Here is a 27481-nt window from a genome sequence, read left to right as displayed (position 1 = left end):
AATTGGTTTTTTGCGTTTGTACAAGGAACAATATGACCCAAGCACATTGTTTATGTTATGTCCCTTTCAGAACATAAATGTTAAGTCTTAAAAATAATACAGACCTGTGAAGAAATACATTTGGTGAAGACAGGAAAGATCTTGATTCAAGTCAGGATTGTGACAAAACACCAACAATGGTTATTCCTTAGCTGATGTAAATTGGTAGAGCCCTATTGAATTGTATGGAGCTACAGTGATTTATGTCAGCTGAGGATCTGGTCCCATATGTCAGCTTCCTCTTTAGCATTACCCTCGGAATGTCTTCATGGCAGACTTCACTTAAGTTATGTACACGTGAGTTACTGGTCTGGAGTTAGCCTACCTGGAGTGAGAATGGCCACACTGTGAAATAATACTTCAGTTCTGCATCCAGGGTGGCACTGTATTCACTGACGTGCGATATGACGGCTTCTGGGGGCACATCCCGTGGTTCTTAGCACTGCAGTTAGCTGAATTCTCTCCCAATGAATTGTGGAAGAACTTTGTGTATGGACAGGACTTGAGTTATGTGCAACACACAAGTTATAACTCTAGTTAACTTTCGCAGTGCTCTGTTGTGACTGTCCTTCCCCGACTCCCAGGTGCGCTGGGCGAATGTATTGCTGTTCACCAGTGCCGAAGTTCACCAGCACTGAAGGAGAGGCAGGATCAAGTGCCCACTCCAAATCACACTCCCCTTGCTCAACCCAAGTGCTTGAGTTTAGCTGCCAGGAGCCTTCGGTGTTGGTGGGGGATGAGACAGGGCTGATTCCTTAGGGATACATACTAAATCACATAACGTGTATTCAGAGTTCATACAGTTTTTAAATCTCTTAAAGTGTAAAGACTAAGCCTAAAAACTGATTTTAAAATCACACTAATTGCACTAAACACCATTCTAAGGCAAGCAATTCATTTACTGAGCTCTCTAACTCTCCCAGTCTGTGTAAAGACCTGACAAATAGCAGCACGCAGTATCCGTCTTTAGTAGTCCTGTCCTTGTCCCACAGATCATTTACCAATTAAATCATGCACTATAAACTGCCTGCATACAAAGTCCATGTCGGATTTGACACCTACCTAGGGAGGTTTTTTTTGTTTGCATTTCCACAGCTAGATCAACATGCAGGAATCGTGGTCACATGTGTGTCCAACTTCAGTGTTAATCTGCAAATAGGGCAAAAGATTCCATTATTATGCTGTAGCCTATTTAAAAAGCAATAAAGGAATGTTGTAAGGAGAGTCCTGGCTGTGATGGAATTTCATATTAGACTCTGGATGAAATTCACTCCTGTGTAGAGCCCAGTGCCAGGCCTATGTGTCACTTAACTCCCATTTAAGCTCTATTTTGAGGGAAGTAAGCGTTGCCTATGTGAGGTACTGGCCCTCTTGATTGGGCAGTTTCATGCTCCATGAAGAGAATGGATGATCTGCCTGACTTCTGACCTTCTGTTCTAGTACTGGAAGAAGGTTGACCTTGTGGTTAAGGAACTGGCTTGGTGCTCAGGAAATCCAGGGTCAACTTCTTGGGTGCCCTTGGGTAAGTTAGTTTAATCTTTCTGTATTGCAGTTCCCCATTTGTAAAGTGGAAATAATAATACTTTTCTTCTCCCCCCGACCCCCGCCGGGTCTTGTCTAGTTAGATTATAGTATGCAGTGTCGTTGTAGCTGTGTTGGTCCCAGGATATTAGAGAGACAAGGTGGGTGAGGTAATATCAGGTCTCCTGAAGAAGAGCTCTATGTACTCTCAAAAGCTTGTCTCTTTCCCCAACAGAAGTTGGTCCAATAAAAGATATTACCTCCCCCACCTTGTCTCTCTTAGATTGTAAACTGTGTGGAACAGGCATTGTCTCTTACTATGTGTGTGCTCCCAGTACGACAAGATCTTGGAGTCTCTAGGCATTATTACAGTAATACAAATAATAAATAAGATGTTACATACAAACTAAAATTTGCAAGCCTTTAATAACCCAGAGCCTCAGCATCCTGGTGTGACAGCAGTAGATGTGCGAAAGGAGCAAATACTGATCAGCTCCACTTGTGGTTTTTGACAGACTTTTTTGAAAAGAGAAACATATAATCCGTCTCTGTCCCTCACTGTGAGGCAGAAAATGAACCATAGTGTTAGTCTGCATCCCATGCTCACTGCGGAAGCATAAATGCATCTGAGGCAATTATCCACCTACAGAGCATGAAATAAAGAGGACGGATGCTTACAGCTATTAGAAGAACATGCTTATATTTATTAAAAGTGATTTTAATACTGAGTATTCTTAATAGGAAATCCTACACAAAACAGACGGACTGACAATGAGGAGAATGGTTTATTCTGAGCATGCTTCTATTGTTGTTATAGAGCATCAGAAAAGTGCAACAGAGCTACACAAAACACAGAAGAGAGGAGATCCAAGCACCCAAGTGTTTACAATCTAACTCAGCTAACTATGCTCCGGAGAACACTGTGTTCAAACACAAGGGGGCCTGGAGACCTCACCAGTGATGGGATTATCTCAGGAGGGGAACCATCAGCCAGAGGTGCCACCAGAAATGAAGTCTGATTGGAAATCTCTCTGCAGACTCAATGAGAGATGGCAGATAAGGGTAATGGAAAAATACAGAGGAAGGGCACAATCAGTGGGAGTTTTGTCGCTGGCTTTGGCCCCATGAGGAATTTAGAGTAGCACCGTTGCTTGTCTCACCTGCCAGCGCTGGGTGGTAAGGCAGCCCCTTACATCACTGCACAGGCTGTCTGGGTCACAGTACTGTGGGGAGAACAGCTTTGCTACCTCCCTTCCAAAGCAGGTGAGCAGGAGTAGGCAGAGCCTTGAATCTGCCCATCCTGAGCAGCTCAGCAGATGCAGAAGGGAAATAATTTACTATTGGTATTGATCACTCACAGATTACTTCCCTGTCCCCCCCTGCCCCTTTCCACCCAAGCCAGGGGAGGGAACCAGAAAATGAATCGTGATTCTCCATCACAATTCACTGCTTGGTGTGCTCACAGGACGGCACACCTATTGGGTGCCCTGTGCTCAGGGCAGATACGTAGTCATTACTTACGAGGCCATAGTTTGGCCAGAAAAGTAGTAAGGGAAAAAGCTGGCAGGAAAAGCAAAGTACTCTCTAAGAATGCAGGGAGATTTAGGAACACTACTATATAACAGAAACAGACCCAACCACACACTAGACCCTAAAATAAAGCCCATTCTCATGCTCATAAAACAATTGTATATTTTAAAGCTCCTAAAAATTGTCCTCTTAGCTAGCTATAGCCTTTGGGTCTATATGATTTTAAAAGTTAGACGTACCAGGGAAAGAAATCCTATTAAAAAAACACTCCCCTCAACCAATGGAGAGTAACTTAGGCCTGTGTTTCATGTGTGTGGGGAAGAGGTGGCAATCCGGTCCTAGATTTCAGATCCTATGGGAAAGGACTGTGGAAGTCCCCCTGTCGGACTGGATACTCATCAATACCCAGCCAATTTTAAATGGTTGCCAAGAAGACAAAAAAAGACATAAAACAAAAAGAGGTGGAAAAAGTAAATTTTTAGCAGTATGAATTAGGGAATAGAAGGCAAATTGGTTGGCAACTTCCTACTAATCAAAGCCATGAGAAAGTGATCCCAGGAAGGATAACTTCAGGAAAGGGACATGAGGATACACACACGGGAAAATGACCAACCAAAAGGACTTTATAATCAGCTCAACTGACTGGGCTCTCATGGTTTATCCTCCAAGCACTCACAATGAGCTCAACAGGAAGAATGGACTGAACTTATAAGGAATTATATAAGGAATATATAATATTTGGCTATTATGCTGTCACTTAAAGCTGTGATGGAAGATGGACAGATCGATAGGATTCCCAAATTAGCTGGCTGCTCTGGTGCTTCTGGATGCAAGAGGTCAAGAAATTAACCAAGTTTTGCTGGGGGTGTATTTGGGCAGATGAAAGACATTCTCTGAGGACCTGTCTCCCAACCATGCAAAGGCAAGACTCTGACCACTCACCGCTCCCAACCTCTGGCCCTGATCCTGCAACTTGTTATGGGTGAACATACCCCCTTCATCTGTGTGGAGCCCCAGTGACTTCAGTGAGGAGTCATTTGGGCTCAGGAATCTCCCTGCATGGAGCCAGTTTCAGAATCACGGCCTTACAGAGTATGCGTGATGAACAAAATATTAAATAATTTCTCTCTGCTTATATTTGAATTGATATGGGCCAAATCCAGGTGTTTTTACTCAGGCAATCTCTCATTAAAAGGCAATAAAACCAGAATGTTGGGCTTGAGATTTCCCCCCATATTTGTGAGGCATGTAGGTAAGTATTGTGGTCAGTAGGTTTCCGGTATAGGGTGTTGTTATGTGACCATCGCTAATTAGCAAAGTAGTGTTCAGGAAATGGTCCGCTTGTGTGGATTGGTCTAGGCTGAGATTGATGGTGGGATGGAAATTGTTGAAATCATGGTGGAATTCCTCAAGGGCTTCTTTTCCAGGGTCCAGACGATGAAGATGTGATCAATGTAGCACAAGTAGAGTAGGGGCTTTAGGGGACGAGAGCTGAGGAAGCGTTGTTCTAAGTCAGCCATAAAAATGTTGGCATACTGTGGAGCCATGCGGATACCCATAGTAGTGCCGCTGACTTGAAGGTATATACTTACCTACATACCTCCAGCTTCCATCCAGGACAAAACCACACGATCCATTGTCTATAGCCAAGCTCTAAGATACAACTGCATTTGCTCCAATCCCTCTGACAGAGACAAACACCTACAAGATCTCTATCAAGCATTCTTAAAACTACAACACTCACCTGCTAAAGTGAAAAAACAGACTGACAGAACCAGAAGAGTACCCAGAAGTCACCTACTACAGGACAGGCCCAACAAAGAAAATAACAGAACACCACTAGCTGTCACCTTCAGCCCCCAACTAAAACCTCTCCAGCGCATCATCAAAGATCTACAACCTATCCTGAAAAATGATCCCTCACTCTCACAGATCTTGGGAGACAGACCAGTCCTCGCTTACAGACAGCCCCCCAACCTGAAGCAAATACTCTCCAGCAACCACACATCACACAACAAAAACACTAACCCAGGAACCTATCCTTGCAACAAAGCCCAATGCCAATTCTGTCCACATATTTATTCAAGTGACACCATCATAGGACCTAATCACATTAGCCACTCCGTCAGGTGCTCGTTCACCTGCACATCTACCAATGTGATATATGCCATCATGTGCCAGCAATGCCCCTATACCATGTACATTGGCCAAACTGGACAATCTTGACACAAATCTGACATCAGGAATCATAACATTCAAAAACCAGTAGGAGAACACTTCAACCTCTCTGGCCACTCAGTAACAGATTTAAAGGTGGCAATTTTGCAACCGAAAAGCTTCAAAAACAGACTCCAACGAGAAACTGCTGAGCTTGAATTAATATGCAAACTAGATACCATTAACTTGGGTTTGAATAGAGACTGGGAGTGCCTGGGTCATTATACATATTGAATCTATTTCCCCATGTTAAGTATCCTCACACCTTCTTGTCAACTGTCTAAATGGGCCATCTTGATTATCACTACAAAAGTTTTTTTTCTCCTGCTGATAATAGCTCATCTTAATTAGCCTTTTACTCCGCTTTTTCATGTTCTCTGTATGTGTCTATCTATCTATCTTCTTACTATATGTTCCATTCTATGCATCTGATGAAGTGAGCTGTAGCCCACGAAAGCTTATGCTCAAATAAATTTGTTAGTCTCTAAGGTGCCACAAGTACTCCTGTTCTTTTTACGGATACAGACTAACACGGCTGCTACTCTGAAACCTTAACCTTCGATTTGTTAAGTTAAATAGATTGAGTTCATTGAGTCTATCAATATAAGGGATGTTTTCTAATCATTTAATCATTCTTGTGACTTCTTTGAACCCTCTTCAATGTATTAACATCGTTTTGAATAACTCAATATTCCAGAAGTGGTCACACCAGTGCCAAATACAGAGGTAAAATAACCTCTCCACTCCTACCTCGAGATTCCCCTGTTTACACATCCCAGTATCACGTTAGCTCTTTTGGCCACAGCATCACACTGGGAGCTCATGTTCAGCTGATTGTCCACTGTGACCCTCACATCTTTTTCAGAGTCACTGCTTCCCAGGATAGAGTCATCCATCCTGTAAGCATGACCTACATTCTTTGTTCCCAGATATATACATTTATATTTAGCCATATTAAAATGCATATTGTTTGCTTGTGACCAGTTTATCAAGTGATCCAGATAGCTCGGAATCAGATATCTGTCCTCTTCATTATTTACCACTCCCCCAAACTTTTTGGTCATGTGCAAACTTTATCAGTGATGATTTTATGTTTTCTTCCAGGTCATTGATAAAGATGGCTTACTTGTAGAGCTACCGGCTATTTGCCAGGAAAGTAAGAAGCATTAAGTGTAGCCGTTGAGTCAAGAGGTCTTAATCACCAGGCGATCACTGCTGGGTGCTGTCTGGACACCAGCCATAGGTGCCACTTAGAGGATAACATCACCCCTTGTTATTCTCAGATATTGCTGGAGCAGTTCCTCCACCCAAACCCGCCCAAACCTTGCTTTTGTCCTGAAATAAGACATTCAGTGGGTATCCTGAAAAGCAGGCTAGATTGTGCCCAGGCTAAGCAAGTCCACAGTGCGGGGAGAGGACACTAGGAGTGTTCTTTTGCTTGGGCCCTGTACAGAGGATAAGCACAGCCCCCATCATGTCCACTGGGCCATGCTAATGCTGTAGTACTGCTCTCCAGTGGGCCATGGGGTGACGGGGAGTGTGGGCAGCACAGGGGGAGTACGTGGTGCACCCAGTCAAAGGATAAGGGAGCTTCTCCTCCCGGATACACCCTGCTTGGTGCTCCAGGAGGAGTGTGGCTTTTGCCCTAAGGGTGGAGGTAGTACCCTGGGAAGGACTTTGGAGGTGCCATTCAGGGGCACTAGTTCTGCAGGAGCTCTTGTTGCACTCTCAGGAAGAGATGGGGTAGGAGGTCTGGGAAGGACCTCCTGGGGAAGAAGATCTGGGGTATGTCTGGGAAGGAGAGGATGCAGGGCCAGAGAACTCCCTGGTACCTGCATCCAATGGTCATTGCTCTTCCAGAGCAGATATGGAATCAGTAAGGAAGCCACGGGAAGCGTAGGGACTCCATGACCTTAGGGGCAGGGAAGATTCCCTCCTCTGTGGCCTTGTCAGGGATCCCTAGCAAATACAAAAGCTGGCTTTTTGGGTTGTGTGGCCATTTGCAGGATTTGGCCCTAAATGCAGAGTCACAGCAGCTACAGGAGGAGTCACATGACAGATGAAAACCAAATAAATATCCCCTGAACCTCACTGAAGAGAGCAGAGAAAGAGAGGGCACTTTACCTTCATGCCACAGTACACTGGAGGTGCATTCATAATACAGCACGTGGAGGCGAAATTGGCTCTCTGCTCCACCAGCTCGGCAAGGGAGGCTGGGGTTGTATCAGGCATTGTCTTGCTGAAGCTTTCTTTTAGTCTGCAATGTAGTGGCAACAGGTCAGATTTTAAAGGACGCGTTAGTGACAGAATAAGCACTAAAAATTACACTGATCTGTTCAATTTGTGTACAAATACATCAGTGGTAAAACGCTCACCGATTCTAAGGAGCACAGGACAGCACTCAGTGGGCCTGATTCACTGCACCCACCAGCAACCTCAGCTACTAGCAGCCCTGCCCAGGGGTGGTGAGTTATATGGGCCTGTGGTGCCCGTGCTCCAGGAATATTCCGGGCCCCGGGGCCTGGCTCCACCAATGTTCAGGGCCCGGTCTCTCTCCTGGCCCCTCGTATAGCCCCCGCATGCCTCCCCTGGAGTGTCTCCCGGCCCCGCCTGCCACTCCTGAGTGATTTAAAAGGGCCCAGGGGCCCCCGACCACTGCCACCGGCAGCGCAGCGAGGCTAAGCCGGCTTCCTGCTCACTCTTGCTCCACGCCACTCCTGGAAGAGGCCGGCACGTCCCCGTGGCCCCGTGGGGGTGGTCTTCTCGCACTGCCCCTGCCCTGAGCACTGACTCTGTAGCTCCCATTGGCCGGGAACTGTGACCAATGGGAGCTGCAGAGGCGGATCCTGCAGGCAGCAGCACGCGGAGACCCCCCCCCCCCGGTCTCCTCGCCTAGGAACCACTGCCAGAGGGGTGTGCGGGTTACTTTCGGGAGCCACCCAAGATAAGTGCCGCACCCCTCACCCCCTGCTGCACCCCAACCCCCTGCCCCAGCCCAGAGCCCGCACCCATCATCCAAACTCCCTCCCAGAGCCTGCACCCCTCCCGCACCCAAACTCCCTCCCAGAGACTTAGGCAGGTGTAGGTGTGTGTGTGTGGGAGGGGGCAGGCAGGCAGGACTTGGACCCATTCTGGACACCACCAAAAATTATACAGACCTGCCACCCCTGGCCCTGCCTCAAAACTAAAGCGGGCAGAAGAAGTCATTGCCTTGTCCCCTTTCAAGAGAAATCACCTCTGGGCCACAGATAATTTACACATCCCTTAATTCTGAGCACTTTTGACTGGACACAGGTCACATGGGCTATTTCTATGCTGCGAGTTGAGGAGCATAATTCTCTGTGAGGTTTCTGGTCCAAATAGATCTGCTTTCTGTGAATATCCTCCATGATTCACTTCAAATTTCTATGTTTCCCAAAACACTCGCGCCTGTGAACTTGGTCACTAGAACATGTGTAGAAAGTAAACTTAAAAGGGGCAAAGACACAGCTGAAATGAAGTTGTTTAAAAAGGCGTAGGAATATTCAGGACATATTGCAGGCAGTGCCCTATTAGTCAAGAATGGAGGAGAAGCTTTAGGAGCAAATGGCGGAAGTAGAAGAGCTTACAGGATCAGGAATGTGTATTCTTACCTCTGTTTGAATTCAAGGAACGTCAGGTCATTATATTCTCCACATAGCTCATTGGCCTTTGCTAGGAATTTGAATATCTCCCCTTTCAGCTGTGGCCTCTGCAGTGCAGAAAGAAAGGAATATTTCTATAATCAAGAAATCCCCTTGTCTGTCACAATGCATTGTCCTGATCCGCTAGCTGTGGCTGGCGCATACAAGCTCTGTGTGAGTTTGGGAAAGATTTTAGGGGAAGGAGAAATTTAAGAGCAAGGCAGAGGGCATCTGAACGTGTGAGAGAAAACGATTACACTTGTTACCTTGCTAGAGACACAAGCAACGGAATCCGCAGCGGTACAGCATCCATTGACAAGATTATGGGTAGCATCATACACCTTACTTAGGAACACCTCTGGGATGCTGGTTTGCCTTCGCGCTTTCTCAAATATGAATCTGCAATAGGACAAGAAAAACGTGGTACCCTCTAGTTTGCGTGTTCATCATGGGATGAAACCAGATCCCTCCTTTCAGCATTGCTGACAAGCTTTAGATGATGCTCTCTTACAACGACAAAACCACCAATTTCTCCAGTGTGGATTACAGGCAGGGCTCGTAGTGCCACCTATTCTTAACATTTCCTGACACTTCCCATCATCGTTACATTTCTGCTTATGATTGTAAGCTGTTTGGGGGAAGGGACTGTGGTCCAAATCCTCAAAGATACCCAGGTGCCTATCTCTCATTGAGTTAGGTGCCTGAATACCTTTGAAGCTCTGGGCCTATGTCTTTGTGTGTCAGTACAGCAACATGCACAGTGGGACCCTGATCCTGTTGGGAGCTGCTGGGTAATATCCCTGAAGAGAGGAAGAATGGTCTTGTGGTTAAGGCACAGGACTGGGACTCAGCAGATCTGGGTTATATTCCTGGCTCTGACACTGACTCCCTGTGTGTCCTTGGGTTAGTCACTTAATCTCTCTGTGCTTCTTTTCACATCATAGTATTTGCTCCCCCCCACCCACACATACACACTGTCTGTCTTGTCTATTTAGATGGTTAGTGCTTTGGGGGCAGGAACTGTCTCTTATTAGGGTTATGCAGCACTGAAGCATGATGGGCCCCTGTCTCAACGAGGACCTCTTGATGCTGCTGACGTACAAGTGATATGAATAATCATAAACCAAAGGCAATTAACCCAGTGCCTTTCAGAAGGGTTAGAATGAAACTAAGGCTCCGCTTGGACAGCAGTAACCATTGTTCTGTCTGGGCTGGGGAAGGAGGGCAATGAGACTAGGTACCGATCCATCTGATGGCTCCCATCACCAGTGCACAGCTGTTCGTCTGTGGGCCTTTGGAGTTCCGGCAGTTGAGGGGATTTAGCAGGTTGCAGTGAATACATGCAGAAGTAGTTTTCCAGGAGATTTTTTCCTTTGCAACAATCAGAAAATTTTTCGTCCTTGGATGATAGTTTAGTGCAGATTTTTGTGGTGAGTTCTGATAACTATAAAGAAGACAGCAATGAGTTTAAGGGCTGAAGTATAGTGATACCTGACATTTTTACAATGGTTTACCTGTCTTAAGCAGTGTGCAGACACTGACTACTAAATTCCCGCTATGCCCTTAGGAGGCATGTGGATAAATATTATCAACCCCATTTACAGATGGGGAAACAAGCAGGAAGGTGAAATGATTTGCTCAAGGCCAAATGGTTAGTCAGTGACAGATTACTTCTCAGGACCCCCTGACTCCCAGCCCTGCGGTCATTCCTCCAGTGTCTTATCTATTATTAATAAGAAGTCTGTTGTGTTTGGACCAGCAGCGTTTCCAGTTACTGCCTGGGCTTTGGATCTGGTTCCTGGAGTTCAGAGTGAGAAAAACAAGTGAGTTCATAAGACCTTAAGTGAATTGCACAAGCTGGAGGGAAATTTAGCTCTGTGCTGTCAAACAACTCTAGATCCCAAACGGTCTCAAACTGACAATGTGTCAAACAATAAACACACGTTGTAGAAGGATTACAATATCAGAACCAATTCCTGATGGTTGAGATACCCAAAAGGCATGACTCTGGCTTTTGCAGCCTCTGAAAACTGGCTTAACTTTTCCTACCTGCCACAAACATCACGAAGTCCAACTAGTGAACTTTGGTATTGGACTTTGAATGCAGGGTTGGGTGCAATGCTCAGGATTACGTGTCAGTTTTCAAATGCTTAGAGTCCATATCATCTTAACAGTAATCAGTCAAAGCCAACTTTGTTTGCACACATGGATCTTACTGTCACAAGGCATCATTGTAAAAGCTGAGTCGATTTTAGAAGAGGATTAGACATTGAAGTTAAGACACTCAAAAGTAACTAGTGAGTTCTGGTACCTCCATGTTTAGGTGCCCAACGTGGGATACCATCAAGGTGATTTTTTTGGAAAGCTTTGAGCACTCACTCTCTGAAATCTGTAAGTATCTGATGCTGGACACCCCAAAATTGAGATACCCCAGATCACTAGTCACTGTTGAAAATCTTGGCCCAATCTGAATAAGAATATCATCCACTATTTGACTATCTAGGATAAAACTGTAGAACTGATATTAATCCCAAACTTTAGGACATAAAGCCTAAAGACTGAGGTTAGGAAGACATTTCCCCCACAAATACATTATTGTCTCGGAGGGAAACTAATGGGTGAGTCAATATAGAAACTGAATAAAAGAATTTTCAATGGATGTATTTACTCAAACTCCACAGCAGTGTGATGGGCACCTATCAGATAGAGAAATCCATCTGTTAACAACTTCTTCCATGAGGAAGAGTAAATAAAGAAATAGGGGAAACAATTAGCAGCGCAAGTGATTATTATACTAATAAGTTAGCTGGTGATTTGAAAACTCAATTACAAATACAGAAATAAATACATGAAATGGGAAATTGAATGGAATCACTCATGCTACTCTCTAGAGATCCCATTTCAAAGAAGTTTTTTTAATTAGTACAGTCATCCGAAACTAGGGCTGGATTACACTACCACAGTAAATCCATCTAATTTACGCAACTTCAGTTACGTGAATAACGTAACTGAAGTCGATGTAGTTAGATCCACTTACGGCAGTGGCTACACTGCGCTGGGTAGACAGGAGAGCATCTCCTGTTGACTTCCCTTATGCTTCTCGGGGAGGTGGAATACACAAATCGACGGGAGAGTGCTCTCCCATCGATTTAGTGTGTCTTCACCAGACCCGCTAAATCGATACTCGCTGCATCGATTGTAGCAGTGCCAACCTACCAGTAAGTATAGACATACCCTAAAGGAAAAGAAACCCAGAGGGAATAAGCAGCAGAAACAAAACAAGCCCCTTTGAAGAATGAAATGATAGCACTTACGAAGCTTATGCACTTCAGGCGAGATTGTTAAAGGTGTTTAGGTTCCTAACTCCCATTGGGCAGCCAAAATACTTTCAAACTCTGGCCTTCTCCTAAGAATTTTCTAAGGGAAGTGATTGTGGAAGTTCAACTACTTGAGACATGTTAAACAAAACTGCACCAAAGCACAACCAAGCATACAATGTGGTTTACTACTGCACCAGCAAGGAGTCTGGACTAAGTCAGTGTTTCTCAGTCTATAGTGTGTGACCCTTATTTTATGGACTGAGGGGAAAAAAGCCAAATCCTGCAGTTTGTAGGATCCAGGGAGCACATCTTGCTCTCTCCCTTTTCTCTTCTGCTGCTCCTGCCACCTTAGCCCTTTTCCACCTCCCAACCCAGTCACCACACAGCTCTCTGCCTTCCCCTCCTCCCACTTGCCTAGAGAACCTAATTCTGGGGTAGCGGATGTGCTGTTTCTAGAGGCTGCAGAGCCAGCATCCCAAAGCAGTGCTCATTGAAGTGAGTACTAAGCAGGCAGAGGTGGGAGAAGAGAAAGGAAACAGCCCACCATCCCCTAGGCTCCCAAACCCCCACCCAGCATCAGACCCCTGCCAGCCCCACTGAGCGTCCCCACCACCCCTACACCCAAGTCCTCAAGACCTGACAGTTTGCCCAACTTATTGCTCAAAGCATTCCAATGCCTCCCATTGTTTCTCCCTTTGATCCAAATCCCACAAGCTTTTGTGGCATGACTTTTGGGGCCATTTTTTGGCTTGTGGGCTCAACAAAGTGAAGAGCCACTGTGCTAGATGACCTAAGAGGTCTGCTCTGTTTAGAATTCTGGGATTCCTACCTCCTTCTGCATGCAGTCTTCAGCCATGGAATTACAGCACTTGGAAAACACCTCAGCAGAGTCTTCAGCTAGTGGGGAAATGTCCTCAAACGAGGCAGAGGGTATCTTCTGAGCAAACATTGTTAAGGTGCTAGACAGTCACAAAATGCAAAATGGAATTAGGTATTTTAGCCATTCCAAAGTCTGCCTACTGTTCTTAAGTCCTGTCTATTGACATTTGTAGGATAAGTGCCACGAATTTAGAACACGAGTAACTAAAAAGAGATTTGCTTGTTTCACACTATGGCTGCAGAAGGTCTGAAAAAACAAATACGGTACATTTTTTATTGAATGTTGAACCAGGAGCAGGGAAGGGCAACAAAGTCTTTTATTGCCAATACTTTAACTCTCAACCTACTAAGATGACTCGCATAAACCTTATGGCTTTTTAAAATATGGACTAAAAATAGAAAAGCAGTGTGATGGTGTTTCCCCTTCACCTGCCAGAGAAAGGGAAGAACCTCAATTAGAGACACAACCAACACCAGTGGGGTGAATGACTGATTGCCTCCTGGCCTGAGTTAGGTGGTGATCCATCAGGCACTTGGGCCTTAAAAGCAGGCTGTCAGGATCCTGGGTGAAGATAGGCTGGACTAGTGGCAGGAACTCAGTAGGCAGAAACAACCGCTGGGCTTCAGAATAAGTACCAGGGTCAATAGTCAGGCAGCGAGTCAGGCCAAAGAACAGAGCTAGAGACAAGTTGGAGATCAGGCCGAGGGCCAATACCAGGTATCGGGGGCCATGTGGGTATTCCAGGGTTCGAATGGGGGTCAAGATTCAAGATCAATACTGGGAATTCAGGAACAGAGAATGTAGGGTGGTCATGGCAGCTAGCTAGTACTCTGCATTATTGCCTAGACACTTCCTGGAATGGCCCTTGGATTTATACAGTGTGGGAAGACAATCAGGTGCCATGAGGCTGTTGTCTGTCAAACCCCTAGAGGTGAGACTTCCTGGGGTTGGTATCTGCAGTGGGTCATGGGTTGGGGTGCACAAGCTGGTAACAGGTGTCAGTGTGGAGCTGGTGTTCACTGCCTGGCAACCCTGCAGGCCTGTGTATAGACCTGCTGGGCTTTACACAGGCTGAGAGAGCTAGGTGTGGAAGAGATTGTAGTGGCAGAAGTATTTGTCTGTGTGGGAAGGCCTATGAATTTGGTGTTGTCTATGGCTGAAGAACTGAGCCACAGGAATAGAGCTAACTACTGTGGCGGACCCTTGGAACAAGGGGCCAGGTGTCCAGGGAGACCTTCTGGAAGGGGACTAAAGAATAGAAGAGACCTGCAGAGCAGGCTTCTGTATCGGGGAGGCTATAAGGGGCAGGGAACTGAAGAGAAGTCCAGTAAGAACGGTGAGTTGAGCTCAGGAGCTTGTGTGTGTGTTGGGACTTTGAGTGCCCTGAAAGGGGATTGAACTTTGAACTCTTAGGTGACTTGCCTGGAGGGCCAGGCCATGGAAGACCCACGCAGATGGAGATGGCCAGCAGAAGGGGTTGGAACTGGGCGTACCTGCAACATTATGCCCTGTTGCAAGTGGGTGTTCTAATGGTGAGTGCACCATAATGAACTGGAAGACTGAAATGCTTTAACATGCTTGCATAAACCAGGATCATTGGGCCAATTCCTCCTCACGTGGTATATTGTTCTACTCTGGCAAGCTCCCTGTGAAGTCACTGGGAATGATGCCTGAGCAATGACTGAGTTACAGGTGAGTAGAGATGTCATACTTTAGCCCTCTCTAACGATGGACTAATGTTTGAAAGAATCTCATTAAAACAGTGTAGTTGGGAAAGAAAAAGACCAGCTTTTTCAAGCATGGGTGGCTAAATTTAGGTACATCCTTCCCTGTGTAAGTACTTAAATAAGTGGTCTTGATTTTCAGAGGCGCTGAGCACTTGTGATTCCATATGGGTGCTGAGCAGCTCTGAAAAGCAGTACATTAATTAAAGTGCCAAACCTGAGACATCTCATTTGAAGATGTTGGCCTAAATAGCTGGAGTTGGGAAATCCAGAGGCATGGCTCCATACCCAAATTTAACTCTGAAACCAAGAGTATCCATGAGCACTTGCCACCTTTATCCTTGATACACTGTTATGTTATCCCACCTTCAGGCACTAGTCAAGAGCCTGGAACATTAATATCTTGCTCTCTGTGTTCAGTACACAAACAACACTCCCGCTGTTCACAATGCCACTACAAAGCCGAAAGCCCAATCTACTCTCTCATCTCTGCAGAATAGAAACAGTAAGTATATGCCTCTTGAGCACCCTTCTAATTGGATGTGAGACTCCACCAACCATATACAAGAGAGATCTGTAGCCATGTCAGTTGAAATAATCTTGGGTTGAATGGGAGCCCATCTAAACAAGGATTTCACAGCTCTGACATGCTACAAAAGAATGGTAATAGATTAGACTGGTTGCCTTGCACCTCTACCAAATACAGTACTTTTCCACAGAATACAATAGTGCACTTATTTTTCAAATCCTGCTGAATCTTATTACAGATTTACAGGAAACAGGAAATTCAAATATGAAACACCTTCACTTCTGAACATATAGTATTGCCTTTGTACCTGAACTTTGATTTTTCTTTCCCATATACTGCATAGCGGGAACAAATTCTGTTTGACATGGTGGTGAGTATGGACAGAGTCTTTCTTTCTAACCTCTGGAACAGAAAGGAGAAGAACTGCATTAGGCACAGATTGACTCCTTTACTTGTAGTCTACGGGAGCATTCCTATCAGTCAGTTTTCAGAGTAGCAGCCGTGTTAGTCTGTATTCGCAAAAAGAAAAGGAGTACTTGTTGCACCTTAGAGACTAACAAATTTATTTGAGCATAAGCTTTCGTGAGCTACACCTCACTTCATCGGATGCATTCAGTGTGTCATTCAGTTTATTATCCTAAATGAATCTAAATATCCCCATTAACCCTCAATGCAATGCTGAAATTACACACAGCTTTCCTAGATGTCCACTATCACTTGTGGTCCTTCAGTTTTGCGATGGTTCAAGGAGATATTTATATAGTCTTTAGGCTCATGTAAGATGTCTTGTCACCTAGGGTACTCCAACTGGAGCCCCTTCTTCCTGTCATGAATACCCTTTTTACTGGTTGCAATGCTGACGAACTGCTGCCCTCTTCTCTGTTCTGAGGAGTGTCAGAAATTCAGGTCTGAATATGTTAACTTGGCAGTTCTCAGTCATTTGCATTTCCCTTCCTAGTAATTCACTCCTTTTCAAAAGTGGCTTTTAACTTCCGAATCTCTTTATTTTTATTTAGAGTTGCAAACTTACTTCCTTTCTCTTAAGATCACTATCATCCAGAGGGGGTGATTCTCTATCTTTTACAGTCTGGGACCTCTGCTTCCCTACCAGGACCTTCTCTCATCTAGCCAGGCCTGCTTTACTATTTAGCAATATATGATCCCCTCTCACCAATGTGTGATTCCCCACCCCTGGGAGATCCTGATCTCCATGTTGAGAAGCTCACAGCAGTGATCCTCCATCTGTGGCTCTGGACTGGAGCTTGCAGTGTGCTAGTTTTAGGAGTGCTGCCATGTGGGGCCATGTGGGTACCCATAGCAGTGCCGCTGATTTGAAGTGCCGCATGGCCCCACAATATGCCAACATTTTTATGGCTGACTTAGAACAACGCTTCCTCAGCTCTCGTCCCCTAATGCCCCTACTCTACTTGTGCTACATTGATGAGATCTTCATCATCTGGACCCATGGAAAAGAAGCCCTTGAGGAATTCCACCATGATTTCAACAATTTCCATCCCAACATCAGCCTCAGCCTGGACCAGTCCACACAAGAGATCCACTTCCTGGACACTACGGTGCTAATAAGCGATGGTCACATAAACATCACCCTATACCGGAAACCTACTGCTGCTATTCCTACCTACATGCCTCCAGCTTTCACCCAGACCACACCACACGATCCATCGTCTACAGCCAAGCTCTATGATACAACCGAATTTGCTCCAACCTCTCTGAAAGAGACAAACACCTACAAGATCTCTATCAAGCATTCTTACAACTACAATACCCACCTGCTGAAGTGAAGAAACAAATTGACAGAGCCAGAAGAGTACCCAGAAGTCACCTACTACAGGACAGGCCCAACAAAGATAATAACAGAACGCCACTAGCCATCACCTTCAGCCCCCAACTAAAACCTCTCCAACGCATCATCAAGGATCTACAACCTATCCTGAAGGACGACCAATCACTCTCACAAATCTTGGGAGACAGGCCAGCCCTTGCCTACAGACAGCCCCCCAACCTGAAGCAAATACTCACCAGCAACCACACACCACACAACAGAACCACTAACCCAGGAACCTATCCTTGCAACAAAGCCCGTTGCCAACTGTGTCCACATATATATTCAGGGGACACCATCATAGGGCCTAATCACATCAGCCACACTATCAGAGGCTCGTTCACCAGCACATCTACCAATGTGATATATGCCATCATGTGCCAGCAATGCCCCTCTGCCATGTACATTGGTCAAACTGGACAGTCTCTATGTAAAAGAATAAATGGACACAAATCAGATGTCAAGAATTATAACATTCATAAACCAGTCAGAGAACACTTCAATCCCTCTGGTCACTCGATTTCAGACCTAAAGGTCACAATATTAGAACAAAAAGACTTCAAAAACAGATTCCAACGAGAGACTGCTGAATTGGAATTAATTTGCAAACTGGATACAATTAACTTAGGCTTGAATAGAGACTGGGAGTGGCTGGGTCATTACACAAAGTAAAACTATTTCCCCATGTTTATTTCCCCCACCCCCCACTTCTCCTCGGACGTTCCTGTTAACTGCTGGAAATGGCCCACCTTGATTATCACTACAAAAGGTTTTCTCCCCCCTGCTCTCCTGCTGGTAATAGCTCATCTTAAGTGATTACTCTCCTTACAGTGTGTATGATAAACACCCATTTTTTCATGGTCTGTGTGTATATAAATCTCCTCACTGTATTTTCCACTGAATGCATCCGATGAAGTGAGCTGTAGCTCATGAAAGCTTATGCTCAAATAAATTGGTTAGTCTCTAAGGTGCCACTAGTACTCCTTTTCTTTTTGCGGATACAGAGTAACATGGCTGCTACTCTGAAACATAGTTTTCCAGGTTGCTGGAAATGACTGGAGTGATGTTTAGCAGCTGCCACTTAGTAGGAAATGAACATCATGTTTGTGATGTTTGCTTAATTTCCCTACAGACTGAAAGCAAAGGGAATTGGTGCACCTGCCTCCACTGCATTAGCAGCAAATCCTATTCCAGTCTGGGTGCATGGTGATGCTAGGAAACCAAATAAAAACTATAGACCCTAAATGCGATCTTCCTGAAGTGCACAGTAAGACAGTGTATGGAGGCTGATTCAGAGCAAACCCCCTTTTTGGTACCAGTGGCATAGTAAACTTCTCTCCCTCCTCACTAATTTCCTAGCTCCCTCTCTCCACCAAGGAAATTATTTTGCATTCTCTCATAGTTTCCCTTAAGGAACTGTGCTGCCTATTACAGTGAATCTCCATAGCAATAGATCTCTCACAGAAAGACTCTACACTATTCGGCCATATCTTGTTTGATGGGTAGCCTTTTTTTAAACAAATGAAAACGAATGAATGAATGGCAGTAACTATCTCCTCTTAGACAACTTTGAGTGTAATAAGACTGTCGTTTACATAAGAGGGATATTGTTTGATTGTGGTGCAACCAAGCCCCTTATTGCGCTCATTTTCATCATGTGTGGCAGCATCTTATAGACAGTTGGTAAGATGACGAGAGTTGTGTGAAACATGGAGTAGACTTTGGACAAATTTAGATTTTCTATCAAAATTCATGATTTAGCAAGGTCCTGATATGAAACTTAATAGCTTTAGCAGAGTTTCATTTGGAATGTTGGGTTTGACTTCAACAATTACATATTAAAGGAGTGCAAACCCAGGGGGATCAAATGCAGAGCAAATGTTCCCTTGCTTCCTCATGGAGCAAAACTGGTGAGAGTCACACAGCTTAATCATGATTAAAAGTCAGTGGATGCCAGGACTGAATTGCTACATCCTTTGGTAGCCTTCCAAATGGCACCCTGAATGTTCTAAGGTAACAAGGTAATACTCCATCATTGTTCTATACAGTACATATAATTTATGATGTGTGGCACTGCATTTTGCGCACACACCGCCATGCCACTGTGATAGGGACTGTGTCAAGATTAAAGAACCAATAGAAGAGACAACATTTTTTAAAAGGTTTTAGAGTAGTAGTGCTATAGAAGTTGGTAGGAAGCAAGTGAAGGAGGGACACACTTACCTCTTTCAAGAAGCACACAGTAGGGCTTGGTGAAATGCAGCAAGTCCCAACCATGGATAAGTAACTCTTTATAGAACCCACTAATACTGGGAGTGGGGCTTGTCCATAGTTACTGGAATACTCATGAGCAAACCTAGAAAAGAGACAGTACTTGGCTGGAGGATTTGTTAACTCAGAGGGATTTTCAAAGACATCGAAAGGAATTTGGCACCTGAAGAAAGTCAATGACTTTCGAAGAGAGTTGGGACCTGACTCCCTTATGGGCTTCTGAAAATCCCATCCCAGTGTTTTTGCAAATGTAACGTATGCTATTCTCAATTTTTTTTTAAAATGCCAGGAACATATAGCAGGCTGCCTGCATAAACCAGTTCACAAAAATGGGCTTAAACCCATGTGAATGAGTCACTGCTCCACCAACTAAAATCAGAACAGAAATACTCCAGCAAGTTTGTTTATTCGTATGCATTTTTTGACAATCATTACAGTTCATAAGGTCAGCCTGACCTTACGGAGTCTTCATAACTCTCATGGTATAAAAAATATTAAGTTGGCTATTTAGTAGCATCCTGATGAGTTTCAGATAAATTAATAAATGGTTTAATAAATTGCATTTTTGTCATGACTGGCATCTGCCAACCCTGATGAGCAAATTAGGTGGGTTAGCAATAAAAGATAAATACATAGAGCTAGGGTATGCTCTGTGCATCCATGGAGTGCAAAGTGGGGGAAAGAGGAGAGACTCTGTAGTGCCTAAGTCATATGGAGGGAGACATTATGCTTGTATAAAGCATAATGCCGACAGAAAGCTATGATCACGCCCCTTCCCATCCACCATAGGCCTGTGAGTGCGGGCAGTAGTTCTAACTGCCTCTCCCACACAACTGACTGCCATATTATTGTGTTACAGGGATGTACCCTCTCCCCAGCCTAGCTGTGCACCCACACAGAGGTGGCCCTAAACATAGTACATGAGCTCCAAATTCTCCCTGGTTTTGCTTGGGTGAAATGTCAGAGTTAATGGATCTCTCTTTTATCCCTGGCGCATGAGACAGTTGCTTCCTTTACAGGCAATCACATTGGACACTTTATCTTGTAGTTTGGTTACATTTTCTAAGACTATTAAACAGCTAGCGCCAGGAGAAGGAAAGAAATAATAAAAGTAAATGTGTTCATAAATCTAACAATAAACAGCGGCGTAAGTCCAAAGTTGGCAAACTTGGGCACTTAACATCAGACAACTCTTTCGCACATTGATGTGTCTCGGGAGAGATTTGCAGAGAGATTTGCAAAGACAATCAAATACTTTTGATAGTCAGTGGGAGTTGTGTGAATAAATCACTGTTGTACCTTTGAAAATCTCTCTCTAAAGTATCTAAAAAGAAATTTTACTATCAATCTCTACAGAGAGATTCAGGGCCAGATTTTAGGGTTTAAAGATGCAGACAGGTGTCTAGCAGAATTTACAAAAATGTCGTACATGGTTTAGGGGCCTATCTCACATTCATTTCAATGGGAGATAGGTACTGGAGTAAGCTAGGCATTATAATTCATTTGTATTAGGTGCCTATCTGCAGGTTTAAGTACCTAAATGCCTTTGAAAATCTGAACCTCAGTCCCTATGTTAGTCCCTCAGGAGAACCCAGGAATGAGACAATAAGTCAGAGATTCAGGATCTACAGAGGGCTCTCTGCTTTTCCCCTCCTTACTTTTTCCACCATGTCTCCACCATATGAGTCAGAACAAACAATAGTCCTAACTTCCTGAACCAAGAGAAACGCAGCCTTTCCTGGTGCCTTCTGACCCCCAACTACTGCAATCCAAGCAGAAGATACTCTAAAAACTGCATTGCTGAGAGGCACCACAGAGACCCTTCTTCAGATCACACAGCAGCCAGAAAGACACTCCGACCCCATTGTCTTTAAGAACGTTACTGCTACACCATATAAGATTTTATTAAGCTAAGCCACGGTCCCCTTTGCCCCATTATGAGTGGAGCACGTCTCCAGGGACTGTGGTTCTAACCCTCGTGCTTGGCACACATAGTGGGTAGGGGGAGAAAGGTTCTTTGTACCCTGGCAGCTTTGTGCATCCATGCAGGAGCCAGAGACAATAAAGCACACAAGATAAACTTCTATCAAGTGCTTAACCCCCATTTAATAGCACTTACACTTGTCTGCATCCCAACCGTTTGTCAGAGAGAAAAAACAGAATCTGATGGAGACAACCTGTTGACTAGTGAATGAGTTTGTTTGAAATTAACTAAGGGATTTAATGTTGTTCTCAGGATACATTCAAGATGTGTAAAGTTCATAAGCTAAACTCTTAGTGCTTATGTAATGCTGACAGACCCCGGTCATCCGCGGGCGGGATCGAACCTGGGGCCTCTGCAGCTTAAAGCATGAGTCTTTAAAAGCCTGACCTAAAAGTGGGGGCAAAAGACCTATCTGGCTTTAAGATTAAACTCGATAAGTTTATGGAGGAGATGGTATGATGGGATAACATGATTTTGGCAATTAATTAATCTTTAAATATTCATGGTAAATAGGCCCAATGGCCTGTGATGGGATGTTAGAAGGGGTGGGATCTGAGTTACTACAAAGAATTCTTTCCTGGGTATCTGGCTGGTGAATCTTGCCCATATGCTCAGGGTTTAGCTGATCGCCATATTTGGGATCGGGAAGGAATTTTCCTCCAGGGCAGATTGGAAGAGGCCCTGGAGGTTTTTCGCCTTCCTCTGTAGCATGGGGCATGGGTCACTTGCTGGAGGATTCTCTGCTCCTTGAAGTCTTTAAACCACGATTTGAGGACTTCAATAGCTCAGAAATAGGTGAGAGGTTTTTCGCAGGAGTGGGTGGGTGAGATTCTGTGGCCTGCGTTGTGCAGGAGGTCAGACTAGATGATCATAATGGTCCCTTCTGACCTTAATATCTATGAATTTATGAATCTATGAAAAAAAGCCAGCTGGCTGTAGAGTAAACTCATTAATCTCTCTCTCTCTCTTTAAGTAGTCTTGGTGACACTAGATGGGCCAGAACACCACATCCAGGAGGTGTGTGGGTTACACTTACCTATCTGCAAAATCCTGGGGGTCCTTCTTGAAGGCCTCACAGAGTTCTTCATTTGATGGCTCCACGTATGTAGGGAACTCTTTGGGCGGTTGGTGCAGGGCGGCCAGACAGAGCTTTCGCTCTAACCCTTGCTGGGTACAACAAGCCGCAATCCCTGGGTGATCAGGATAAGGAGAGTTTTCATCACAGGACTTGGCAGACAGAGCTGAAGACTGGGGTAGGGTGGAATGGAAGAAAAAGAAATGAGAGAACATTAATGTCCAAGTTCTCAGTCTAGCAGTAATTACAGTTTTCACATTCTTTAAGTAAAACGTTGCCTCCTTCTATAGGTGAAATCCACTTCTGCACACAGCTCAAAGAAGCGGGCTCTGTGGAGGAGCCCTGTGGGGGGTTGGGCTGGTGATACCTATCTTGGGGACATAAGCACAGGTATGTTGTACAGAACCACAGTGTCACTACCTTATTCTTCTGTGCTGGCTGCAACCCCTCCCAGTCACTTATGGAGTTTATTGGGGCCACGTTAGTTAGTAATTCATTGCATACCCATGAATGTACCACAGAATACTTTGTCAATGTAATACAGTCTTAGTAACATGAGATTTCCCCTTCTGCTATTCATTCTCTGGTGAGAAGAGGGACAAGATAACTTTTTTTGGGGGGGGAGGAGGGATGAATGAGTTGTGTGAGAATTTTGTTAACCATCTTGCTTAACCACTTGTAGCTCTGGCCAACTTCTGACTTTTGTTAAGCCAACTTATGTTCAGGGTGCTTCTAAGAAGGAGATAACACAAAACATGCATTAAAAGGTATCTGACCCAAACGTCTTACACTATCAGCAGTAAAAAACCCAATTGCTTAATGCATAAAGCAAGCACCAGAAATAGTGGGGGCTCCAATGCAAAGCAAGAAAAGAGGAGAAGGAGAACTACAGTGGCTGCATTACAAAGTCAGCGTTAGCAATGTGGTCAGTGAAGGCTATCTTAGCATAGGAGATACCTGCAGTATTTCAGACACTACGGTGTGGTAATTGTGGGAAAACATTCAATTTTTAATGGTAATCACTGTAGAAAGGGATGGATTCTGGAGCCCTAATGAAGGCAAAAGTCCCATTGACTTGTTTTAAGTGAGAAGACTGCAAGATGTAGCTCAAAGTGGATGTGGTTGTGTTGCTTAGTGTCAAAATTCTGCCTCTATTGTTGCACAGGGTCTTCTGGCAGTCAATCTGATGCATTTCTGCTGTAGAAGGGAAAGGTAGGATTTGGGGGGCTGTAGTGCATGGAGCCAAGGAGGCTGCAGGGCACAGACAGGTGAGAGCAGGCCTGTGGGAGAGGTAGAAGCAGATGATTGGCCATTCATGGTCCTCCAATTCTCTGTCCCATGTTAGGAGCATGTAACTGGCATGGAGAGCTACTTAGCCACATAGCGGAAGTAGCCTCCACCTAATGGGTCTTCTGTGGCTGGGGTGAGAGTCTGAAGATTCCTCACCCACATCAATGCACTGGCCCATGCCCAGTCCACACACTCAGGCTTGGTGCTGGCATGATGGAGTTGGTCTGAAGAGGAAAGAGGCAGGTGTAACTCCAGAAATGGGTATTTAAGTTGGCAGAAGTGGGCCACCCCGTTTCGACGAGGAGTCGGTCTCTTAGATATTAGTCATCCCAACATTTGTATTTCTCCAGACGCGATTAAACCAGAGCAGTGATCTGTGCACAGGAAATGTGGCCCAATACTTTTTGGGGCTCCTCATCCATACTCTGAATATGATTTGCAAAACCACTTAGCCATTGGCACTATATAACAACAACATTTAGTTCTTATATAGCACTTTTCAGTTTTAGATCTCAAAGCACTTTACAGAGGAGGTCACAATGATTATCCTCATAGTACCGATGGGGAAACTGAGGCACAAGGTGGGACAGTGACTTGCCCAAAATAAAAAATAGAGATGGCCTCAACCCAAAAGCTTGGATCAGCATACCCCAATCTTTTGGCAACATGAGGGTATGTGTATTGTTCCTTTAAATATGTAGCAAGACACCAGCAGCAGGTTTTAGGCAGAAGCTCTGAACCAAAGCATAGGGTTGGAGGAAAGAGGGGTCACAGTGACTTTAGGGATAATACCATTTCCTTTATTCCAGGAAAATTTAACCCTTTCTGTAACTCTTAATCACATGACAAGCTGCTTGAAATCTGGATCCAGACCTGATTTTTGCAGCTGGATCCCAGCTCTATTAAATTCCATTAATATTAATGAGAGTTACATGTGTGCGCTGAACAGACAATAAACCCCACCGCCTTTCAGCCATAGTCAGCGTTACCTTTTAAATTAATTTCAAGATGCTTCCATACGTAGTCACCTCCCCCCAGACTTCTCCACCATTTTCACTTGAAACTTTCATTGGAATGTAAACAACATTGCATGTACATAACTGTACATAAATTGGAACCATCACATTGTTTCTCTCTTTAAGCATGTAATGATATGGTTATGTGCAATATATTATTCAGCCAGTAGATGCCTCTGTATGCCATTCAGAATTCCAGATAGTGCTGTTGGGAAACTGCATAATGAATTGTGTCAGTCAAATATATATATACTAAATAATGTTAGAGACATGAATATTATATATAGTACTATAAGACAATAGAAAGGCATTTGTGTGTCGCTCTGCTCATGCAGCATTCCTGAATGTAGCTGGAAAAGCTTCAGGGTTGTATAAACTCTGAAATCTGGTTTGTGTGTCTTGCTTTGTAAAACCTTGGTCTGTGTAAATAGCAAAGTGAAACAGAGCCTCATGAGGGAATTGTTAATTTTAGGTGCTCCCAAAACAAGCAAAAACCCAAGGCCACAAAAACAGACCAGTAAGATTAAAAAAACTGGAAGGAGCCAGTGGGATTAATAGCAGAGAACAGACGATACAAGTAAGACAAGTAAAAAGAAGTTTAAGCAAAAATGTATTAGTTTGGGTTAGTTATTGTGATTTGTGCATAAAAATGTTTAGTCAGGGATTTAGAACGGATAGGTTCACAGATGAGGTAACTTAGTCTGTGCAAAGCTACAGAATAGGGTATAAAAGATAGTGACTGACAACAAGAGAGTGGAGAAAAAAAGGGGAAGAACACAGCAGAGACCAGAGACTTGGAAAAAGTCTCCCTCCCCCCAGAAGAGATAATTTATAGCTGGTAATAGCGTAGTCTTAAAATGTGCAAAATAAATGCTACAAGAAACTATTTAAGCCTAAATTGGAATGGGTCTCCTTTGTCGTCATACAGGATGGAGCCTGGTAAAAAAGGGAGAAAAAGCTGAGGCCAAAGCTGCATGGAAGCCTGTTTGTTTGTCTATAGTTAGAAGCTGTTTTCTTTAATAAATGCATCGTGTTTAAGATACTGTGATTCTACAGAGCATGACTTACCCCAGTTTCATAGCAGCTGGGGTGAACCCCTTTGAGACAACACGTTTCTGCCAGGAAGACCACCTCTTTCACAAGGTGACTGATCTCTTCAAAGGTGGCATTGGAGAATTTCTTGCTGTTCAGGATGATTGCTCTGAGAACAAACAGGAGGCAAAGCTCTTATGGCCGGTTTGGGGAAGTATTTATTATTCTCTGAAACCCTATTGAAAGAAATCTGTCCGATTGCAGTTACAAGTTTTACATGAAGAATAGCAGCTCTGGGTCTGAAATACGGACAAGCGTTTTCTTTTAAAGCAACATTTTGACTTCTTTAAATGTCACCGGAATCTGTGCTATAGCCATAGAGACTTATTTTCAGCATGCCTGTATCCAGGCTTCCAGTTTGTTCCCACAGCTTTGCAGCCAGAAGTAATTGTGGACACAGATTTCCTTCTACAGTTATCTGTGGATACATCTGGTGTCACATACATGCCTAAGTACTGATAGCAGCTGCAGATCAGGCAGTTAAATGTCTAAGGGTACATCCAAACTGCAGCTGGGAGCGTGCTTCCCAGCTCAGATAGACACCTGCTAGCTTGCTAGAAATGGGGTCAGAGAGACAGATGCTGCCATTCAAGTAGAAGGCTGGGATTTTCAAATCCTAAGGGAGCTAGGCACTGAATTCCATTAAAATGCAATAGGATTTAGGTAATTAACTCTTTTGAAAATTCAAGGCAGACAAACAACTTACAGTTTAAGGCCCTGATCCTGCAAACATGCAGGTGTTTAACTTTATTCATGTGACTGGTCCCACTGAAATCAATAGGACTCACCATTTATAGAATTTAATTATAGTTAAAACTTATAACATTATTTTTTCTTTTTATAATATTTTTCTTTAACTTGATTTGTGTGCTGTGTCTTAGCAGTATGGGTTATAAGTCAATGCTTCAGTGTTCTGGGGGGTACATACAGAGTTCGGAAGTTGTCTTTTCCCATGCTGTTGAATTCTTGACAGATTTTGTCCCGTACATAGTCTCGACCTGCAAAATCAGTCACAGGAGGATTTATGATCAGTTACTTGTTTTGATAAAACAGACACAGAAGAAAACAAAGCATATCTCACTCTGTCCTCTTGAAGACAAAGACGGGCTTGAGTGACACCAAAACAAAAAACACACCATAAAAACCCTACCCAAACATGTTCTACTGCACACTTCTCTCCTTTTGGGAAAGGATGAGAGACCAAAAACATGACAAATCTTAGTCACGTCCCTTACTGAGGTTCTGGAAGGTGCTCAGAACCATGGTGATGAGCATAGTATAAAAACCTATTTAAAATAGAATCTGTATGTTCTTGAGGGTCTGGTCCAAAGGCCACTGAAGTGCATAGGAGTCTTTGTTACTTCAGTGGGCTTTCGATCAGGCTCTTCTTTCCAAAATGAGAAGATGAGAGAATTAATGACAGGTTTCAGAGTAGCAGCCGTGTTAGTCTGTATTCGCAAAAAGAAAAGGAGGACTTGTGGCACCTTA

General features: G+C 44.2%; 1 protein-coding gene across 1 annotated transcript in view; it reads right to left on the bottom strand.

The window, feature by feature from the left end:
• Positions 1–330: 330 nt before the first annotated feature.
• The window catches only part of GC (GC vitamin D binding protein), a 39363-nt gene continuing 12212 nt past the window's right edge, over positions 331–27481 (bottom strand). Inside the window, exons 2-13 of the mRNA XM_074949934.1 lie at positions 26922–26991; positions 25970–26102; positions 22557–22768; positions 19489–19621; positions 15730–15824; positions 13119–13248; positions 10211–10413; positions 9236–9368; positions 8940–9037; positions 7432–7564; positions 1102–1188; positions 331–364 (exon numbers count right to left, since the gene is read on the bottom strand). Of these exons, the coding sequence (XP_074806035.1) occupies positions 1135–1188; positions 7432–7564; positions 8940–9037; positions 9236–9368; positions 10211–10413; positions 13119–13248; positions 15730–15824; positions 19489–19621; positions 22557–22768; positions 25970–26102; positions 26922–26991 (1394 nt within the window). The 3' untranslated portion in view covers positions 331–364; positions 1102–1134. The remainder of the gene's footprint in view (positions 365–1101; positions 1189–7431; positions 7565–8939; positions 9038–9235; positions 9369–10210; positions 10414–13118; positions 13249–15729; positions 15825–19488; positions 19622–22556; positions 22769–25969; positions 26103–26921; positions 26992–27481) is intronic.

Source organism: Natator depressus, chromosome 4 (assembly GCF_965152275.1).
Source record: "Natator depressus isolate rNatDep1 chromosome 4, rNatDep2.hap1, whole genome shotgun sequence".
NCBI classification, from domain to species: Eukaryota; Metazoa; Chordata; order Testudines; family Cheloniidae; genus Natator; species Natator depressus.
The sequence above is the reverse complement of the archived record's forward strand: the minus strand, read 5'-3'. Positions and strand labels throughout refer to the sequence as shown.